Here is an 8,850-nt window from a genome sequence, read left to right as displayed (position 1 = left end):
ACGAGTTCACCCTTCACCTTTCACTCCGCCACTGCCCCAGAGACCCCAACAATCCCAAACCACTCACTGGCGCCTAGCGGCCACCATTACGCCGCCAGGCGGTACATCAGAACCTGAAATAGCTCCCTAATTTCCATACTTGCACAGTCCATTAATTTCTCCAGAACTTGATCAAACACCCAATTACAATTGAATATAACACGTATATAGCACTTCCCACATGAATTACTAGAATCATCATCGAATTATATTATACCCGATACAACAACCACTTCTAATCAACACATCAAATTCAGAACGACCTTTTGATCTCAATCACAAACCCTCTCTGCCCATCCTCCAATTAATTCGCAACACCCAAACAGTCAAAATTACAATCACTATATGCAATCGCAGAACATCGGGAAACAATGGAGAATTCATGACTTCACAAAATTCGCAACGACACAGGGAAACAGTGATAATCGTCATGCATCGCCTGGCGGTCCTGGACTCACCGCCCGACAGTTCATACCAGAAATCCAAAACTGGGAACAAAATTAACGTGCCGCCTGGCGGCACATGCATGCCCGCCAGGCGGTTTCTGGGCAGAACCCAGAATTTCCAGAAAAGCAGCGTCAAAAAGAGAAGGAATTCATGCAATTATACAAGACAGTACATAATAAATCGATCACGAATCAAAACACAGTAAGCAACTCCCCTAACCTGGAATTTTCTTCAAGTTACGAATCAATGTGAGCACGCTCCAATCAAAATCTTCTTGCCCTTGCTCACACTCCCACGTTAGTTCTTCTCCTTACTTTCCCTCTGTTTTCAATCCTAAACCCACCAACCCTTCTGTCCAAAGTCCCCCACGTACCACCGCACCTCTCTTTTCACTAATTCCCTCTCTCTCTAGGCTTATGGGTAACCTATTCACTCATTCACTTTCCAAAACGAAAATTACTTAAAAAGGGGTTTAATAACCATTGGGTGGATCATCCAATCTGATTTTTCAGTCCCTTAAACGACTAGGTTAAGCTGCCCCTTTCAAATTCCATGCATAAATAAAATTTGGCAAAAAGAAATTATTTAGTCCTCACCAAGGTTTGAACCCACTCTCATGCACATACCAAACCAAGGCCAACCCACTCAACCAACACATGTTTCATGATGACTCCCACAATTTTAAGGATTTATCATCATCCATACGAGTTCAATATATAAGCACACAAAAACACATAATTTAAATAACATCCAAGTGGCACACATAGGACTCGAACCCAAGTCCTCACACACAATAAAGTACTTTCAACCACTTGAGCTAGTACTCTTCCATGTCATAGCTCCTCGCATTTATTGCTTTAAATGTTCTCGCTACCCGTCCTAATTAAATAATTAATTAAATAACTATTTAATTTTCCCGGGTCTTACAGCCTGTACTGGAGGTCGCGTCACTACTCTAGCAAGGGTGGCGCAGTCCCTCCCAAAGTGGCCTTCCTTGCCACAGTTGTTGCACTTCTTGAAGCTTGCAAGCTGGGGGTAGACATTCCTCTTGTGCGGTCCCCCGCACTGGTAGCATTGGATCCTGTTCTCTTTGGAAGAAGACTCCCTAGACCCTTGAGACTGGAAATGGGGCCTAGTATAGGGCTTCGTCCTCTCCTCGTGCCTATGCTTGGACCCAGATGGTCCTCCCATTCTCTGCTGGAATGGGCGTTGGGTTTTCACCTCTACCTTCATCTTCTCCATGACCCTTGCCTTCTCCACCAAGGCGGCAAAGTCCTTGATGGATAGCGGGGCCACCATTAGACGGAGGTCTCCACGTAGGTCGTTCTCGAACTTCCTGTATCGCCACTCTTCATCCAGTGGTATGGTGTAGAAACGACTGAGATGCTTGAACTTTTCCGCATACTCAGTCACAAACCTGTTCCCCTGAGTTAGTTGTAGGAACTTCACCTCTTTAGTATACTTAACACTGTTTGGGAAATACTCGGAAAGGAACTTCCTCCTGAAGACGTCCCAAGTAACTAGTTCTTGCCTCTCTTCCATGATGGACTTCATGCTGATCCACTAGTGCTCAGCCTCACCCGTGAGCATGTACACCGTGAATGCCAGTCTACTCTCCTCTGGGCACATCTTGGCATCAAATATCCTCTCCAAGTCTTTTAGCCACTAGTCGGCTGCATGTGGAATGGTCTTGCCTCCAAACTTCATTAGGTGGTGTTTCAAAAAGTCCTCCAAATTCCACTCCCTGGCCGTAGGACGTGGCTCCGAGCCAAAAGAAGGGGCATCCACCCTGTTCTCCTCCAGTTGGCGGAGGGCCTCTATATGCTGCCTGTGAGCATCCTCAGAAGCCGCCCTAGCAGCCTCCATCTGCTACATCACCAGCTGCTGTTGCTCAATTGTTGCCGCCCGTCGCTGCATTGATGCTTCGTGTTGTTGCATCATTGTCGTACTTTGTTGCGTCATAGTAGCTACAATTGCTTCAATCGCTCTGGCAATATCTAGCAAATCGCCCTGGGAAGATTGAGGAGTCCTACGAGATGGTGCCATAGTTCACTGGCACAAAGGAAATCACTTGGTTAGGCTCGATAAGACAAGAATTAACTAAGAATACTCAAAAAGACACAGAGAAAGCTAAGTGGATACCCAAGTCCACATACCTAAGGAACGACCGCTCTGATACCATAAATGTAACGTCCGAAATAAATAGATAAAAACCCATTTAATAAAATGCCACATACATAATATCTGGAGGGTACGAAGATTTGCAATATGAAGTACTCTGTACCCCAACATATCCATAAACATAAAGGAGGCCTCACATGATGAAGGATTATCTTGTTCCTTTTTAGAGTTATTGAATATGGTGTGAGTTGATTAAGAAAGCTAAGTGAAATCCCCACTGGACATTAAGATAGCAAGCTATCTAGATGTGAAGGTTCCTTTCACAAAGCTCAAGAGAAGAGGATGATGGATGGATTCAAAACAAAAAGGAAATGGAAAGCACATAAACCATAGAAAACCAAGAACAATTAAAGGAAGAAGAAAACATAAAATGGATAGGAAAGAAATGGTAAAAATGTGAGAAGCACGCCACTACAAGGCTAGGCTAGAAGCCATGGCAACCTTGAAGATGAGTGGATGTGTGCCGCCACTTGCTATGCAAGATAAAGCTTAAAAGTATTCACTCCCAAGGGAGGAAACTTTCACAAATGGTTGAGACACAAGAGTGTTTTTACTTCAAAATCTTCAACCCTTTTACATGTCTAGGAGCACCCCTTATATAGAAGAGTTTAGGGCCCTCTAAGCAAATAAAAGATACCTAAGGATGTCTCTACAAAAACCTAACTCTAGCTTCTAGAAACTAGGTCAAATAAGGTTACAAAAATGAGAGACAAAAGAGCCATCTATGGTGTGTGCAAGGCTAATTTCGTTCTAGCATAAAAGGAGACAAAGAATGTGTCTCATATGTCTCCAAAAAGTGGTCAAAATGTGCTAAAAACAAAGGAGACCAAAGGTACATAGGTACACTTGTTTTATGCCTTTTACTTTATGCTTTATGCTTTTGTTTTACTCTCTCATCCACATCATTTATGCTCCCCAATCACCATAGGCCACCTAGCATTACTTTCTTACTCTTAATTAACCTACAAAGGAAATAAACATAGATTAGCATGTTGGCTTAAGTCAAGTCAACTATAGTCAACAAGTCAAACCTAGTCAAAGGTCAACAAGTCAACTAAAGTTGATTTAACTAAGTCAACTTAGGGAATCAAAAATAACAAACACAAATGAAAGGGATGAAGGATTAGTGAACTTCATTTCTAAACATGCTTAGTCTTCTTAAGCATGTGCCTCCATCCTTGGTTGGGGTCAATCCTTCATCATCACATGGCCCAAAATGTAAAATGCTAACGAACTAATAGTTATAAGTTTAGTACAGACAAGGAAAACATAGTAACTAAATTATCCAGCAGTGGGCCCAATACCCATCCAGTCCATCAGGCTGCAGCATCCCTATCAACGTTACCACTGCCAAGTGTTCTCACATCTGCACATATCAACAAGGTTGATGATCATCACAATAGAGAAGACCACACACAACATACAAGCAAGCAAAGGGTAAGCTAGTGTAAAGGAATCTCATTTTATAACAGTTCACAGGTAATTTCAAAGCCAAGCATAAATAACAAGCATCACACCAAAGCTATCAAAATATATGGGAACCCAAGACTTGACTATCCGGATACGTGATTGAGGCACCACCACGTGGCAGTGGAATTATGTCCTAGCAATGAGGCGTCACCGCGAGGCCTTCACGGAATTATACCCCTACAGGAGGCACCACCACGTGGCCTTCGTGGAATTACGCCCTGGCCCTGAGGCACCACCACAGATGAGGCGCCACCAAGATCTCTCACTACGAGAGTCATGGAATTACGCCCTACCCACACTTTATACATGTTCCACCCACCGATCAAGAATTTCCCATAGCATCAATATCATGTAAATTCAACAAATCGTACAACTCATGCTTTCCCATTCATACCCAATAAAATATCATGCCATTCCCATCTCAAACTCGCATATTAATCATACAATCATCACGCAAACCTTCTAGTAAAACATTTGGATCAAACAAACAAGCCACACATCAGTGAACTATTCAACAATAACATCAAACCTGCTCGTTGCCTCGCTCAAGCTAACAGGGTTCGCTCAGGCAAGCAGGACCCTCTCGCCCAGGCGGACCACATCTCGCCTAGGCGAGGGTGCGAGAAGAGAATAGCGGGTTTTGCGACGTCTCGCTCAAGCGAGACCCTTCTCGCCTCAGCGAGATTGCACCTCGCTAAAAAAAAAGAAGCCCAATCGCCTGCGCGACCATTCGTGCAGGAGTTTTTGGGCGAGCCCCCTATTAGTCTCGCCTAGGCGATTCTTGCTCGCTTGGGCGAGAAAACCAGTGTCCGCCACTGTTCGTTCACACAATAGATTCACATACAACAAACCCAAAAGCCAGACGCCATACTTATCACATCGCAGTAGCATATAATCTACAAAACCACACAATAGCAGCAGAACAAGCAGAAAAACGACCTAAACAAATGGACCCTAGCTTCCCTTACCTGGAAGGGTTCAGCAGAAGGCTCCGGGACCAAACTTGATTAGTACAGTAGCTCCGATGCTAGCTCAGGGACGACTTAGCAAACTGGAAAAAGAATGGCAGTGGAGGCATGAGCTACTCAGAGTAACAGTAGCAGTAGTTTCAAGAACGGAGAAAGAAATACTTACGTGAGGAGAAAAAATGTTGGTTCGAGCTCTTTGGGTCACAATAACACCAAACCCTAACGGAGCGGGAGACAGTTGCTGCTCTAAGGGTTTGTATAAAAAAGAATAAGCAAGGTGAGTTAGGGCAAACCTGGGGTTCTGTTATATTACTTGGGCCAACTCTAGGCCCACTTTCAAAAGGGCAGCCCTTCACTTTAGGGCAGAAAAAGGGAACCAGAAATTAATGGGCCTTACACTGTTTACAATTTAAATATTTCATATTTTATATATAAAAATTGTTCAACATTACAAATAAGACACTTTGGACAATACTCGAAGGGAACTGGTATATTAAAATTTGAAAAAAAAATTCTTTTGGTAACATTGTTTTAATTTTTTTTTACCGTTTTAACTATTTACAATTTAAATTATGTTATATATAAAAATTGTTCAACAATTCAAAAGAAACACATTGGTCAATACTTAGTGGGCATTGGTGTTTTTAAATTTGAAAATTTTCATCTTTTTGTAACGCTTTTTTCATTATTTTTACCGTTTTCAACGATTATAATTTAAATAATTGATATTTTATGAATAAAAATTGTTTAACATTTCAAATAAAACACTTTGGCCAATACTCAATGTTAATTGGTATATTACAATTTGAAAATTTTCAACTTGTTTTACACTTCACCGTTTACAATTTAAACGACTTATAGGTTATAAATAAAAATAGTTCAACATTTCAAAAGAAAGACATTGGACAATACTTAGAGGGGATTCGTGTTTTTAAATTTCAAACATTTCATCTTTTCGTAACGTTGTTTTCATTTCTTTACCATTTTAATCATTTGAAATTTAAATAATTCATATTTTACATATAAAACTTTTACAAAATTTTAAATAAAACACTTTGGCCAATACTCAATGTGAATTGGTGTATTACAGTTTGAAAATTTTCATTTTTTGGTAAAATTTTTTTAATTTTTTTTACCCTTTTCACCGTTTACAATTTAAATGACTCACAGGTTATCTATAAACATTGTTCAACATTTCAAAACAAAAACGTTGGGACATACTCAAAGGGGATTAGTGTTTTCAAATTTGAAAATTTTCATGTTTTGATAATGCTTTTTTCATTTTTTATTATGTTTTCACCATTTAAAATATAAAAAATTCATATTTTATATTAAAATTTTACAAATATTCAAATAAAACACTTTGCGTGATATTGAAAGGGAATTGGTGTATTAAAATTTGAAAATTTTTATCTATTGGTAACACTTTTTTAATTTTTTTACGGTTTTCACAATTTGCATATTAAATGACTCACCAATTATATATAAAAAAATGTCAACTTTTCAAAAGAAACTCATTCGGATATACTTAGAGGGGATTGATGTTTTTCATTTTTTTATCGTTTCACCATTTACAATTTAAATAGTTCATAATTTATAAATAAAATTTTGTCCAACATTTCAAATAAAACACTTTGGCCAATACTCAAAGGGAATTGTTGTATTATAATTCGAAAAGTTTAATCTTTTGGTAACACTTTTTTAATTTTTTTTACCCTTTTCCCCGTTTACAATTTAAATGACTCCTAGGTTATATATAAAAATTGTTTAACATTTCAAAAGAAACATGTTGGGCAATACTCAGCGGGGATTGGTGTTTTTAAATTTGAAAAAATTTATCTTTTGGCAATGTTTTTTTCATTTTTTTTACCGGTTTCACCAATTACAATTTAAACAACTAATATTTTATATATAAAAATTGTTCACCAATTCAAATAAACCACTTTGGCCAATACTCAAAAGGAATAGGTGCCATACTATTTGAAATATTTCATCTTTTCGTAACACATTTTATATTTTTTTTACCTTTTTCACTGTTTACAATGTAAGTGACTCATATCGTATATATAAAAATCGTTCAACGTTTTCAAATGAAACACATTCAGCAATACTCAGAAGCGTTTGGTATTTTTAAATTTATAAATTTTCGTATTTTGGTACCCTTTTCTTTCATTTTTTTACCGCTTTCACCGTTTACAATTTAAATAATTCATTTTTTATAGATAAAAATTTTCAACATTTCAAATAAAACATTTTGTTCGATACTCAAAGGGAAGTTGTTTATTACAAGTTGAAAATTTACATCTTTTCACCGTTTACATTTTAAATGACTCATATGTTATATATAAAAATTGTTCAAAATTTCAAAAGAAACAAGTTGGGACATACTTAGAGGGGATTATTGCTTTTAAATTTGAAAAATTTGATCTCTTGGTAACGTATTTTTCATTTTTTTTACCATTTTCACCGTTTACAATTTAAATAAATCATATTTTATGTATAAAAATTGTTCATCATTTCAAATAAAACACTTTGGCCAATACTCAAAGGGAATTGGTGTATTACAATTTGCAAATGTTCATCTTTTCGTAACACTATTTTCATTCATTTTAACCTTTTTTCACCATTTACAATTTAAATGACTTATATGTTATATATAAAAATTGTTCAACATTTCAAAAGAAACACGTTGGGACATACTAAAAGGGGATTAGTATTTTTAAATTTGAAAATTTTCATCTTTTGATAATGTTTTTTTCATTTTTTGTACTGTTTTAACCGTTTAAAATATAAATAATTTATATTTTATATATAAAAGTTTTACAAACTTTCAAATAAAACACCTTGACCGATACTCAAAGGGAATTGGTGTATTAAAATTTGAAAATTTTTATCTTTTTATATCACTTTTTTTATTTTTTTTTGACTCTTTTCACCATTTGCAATTTAAATGACTAACAAAGTTATATATAAAAAAATTTCAACATTTCAAAAGAAACTCGTTTGGATATACTCAGAGGGGATTGGTGTTTTCATTTTTTTTTTACTGTTTTCACCATTTACAATTTAAATGATTAATATTTAACATATAAAAATTGTTCACCAATTCAAATAAACCACTTTGGCCAATACTCAAAAGGAATTGGTGTATTACAATTTGATGATTTTCATCTTTTGATAACACAATTTAAATGACTCATATGTAATATATAAAAAATTATTCAACATTTTCAAAAGAAACACGTTGGGCAATACTCATAGGAAATTGGTAGTTTTACATTTGAAAGTTTTCATATTTTGGTACCTTTTTTTTCATTTTTTTACCTTTTTCACCATTTACATTTTAAATAATTCATTTTTATAGATAAATTTTTTTTAACATTTCAAATACAACACTTAGTCGGATACTCAAAGGGACTTTGTTTATTACAATTTGAAAATTTACATCTTTTGGTAATACTTTTTTATTTTATTTTTACTCATTTCACCGTTTACATTTTAAATGACTCATATGTTATATATAAAAATTGTTCAACTTTTCAAAAGAAACAAATTGGGACATACTTAGAGGCGATTATTGTTTTTAAATTTGAAAAATTTAATCTCTTGGTAACATTTTTTTCATTTTTTCTTACCATTTTCACCGTTTACAATTTAAATAATTCATATTTTATGTATAAAAATATTTCATCATTTCAAATAAAACACTTTAGCCAATAATCAAAGGGAATTGGTGTATTACAAT

General features: G+C 36.1%; 1 protein-coding gene across 1 annotated transcript; it reads right to left on the bottom strand.

Moving 5' to 3' along the window:
• Positions 1–1,389: 1,389 nt before the first annotated feature.
• On the bottom strand, positions 1,390–2,040 carry LOC114191225. Its single transcript, XM_028080400.1, has one exon. It carries the CDS (start codon positions 2,038–2,040, stop codon positions 1,390–1,392), a length of 651 nt encoding a protein of 216 aa, XP_027936201.1.
• Positions 2,041–8,850: the final 6,810 nt, after the last annotated feature.

The sequence above is a fragment of the Vigna unguiculata genome, chromosome 7 (assembly GCF_004118075.2).
Source record: "Vigna unguiculata cultivar IT97K-499-35 chromosome 7, ASM411807v1, whole genome shotgun sequence".
Lineage (NCBI taxonomy): Eukaryota > Viridiplantae > Streptophyta > Magnoliopsida > Fabales > Fabaceae > Vigna > Vigna unguiculata.
Note: the sequence above shows the minus strand (reverse complement) of the source record. Positions and strands in the feature narration are given on the sequence as shown.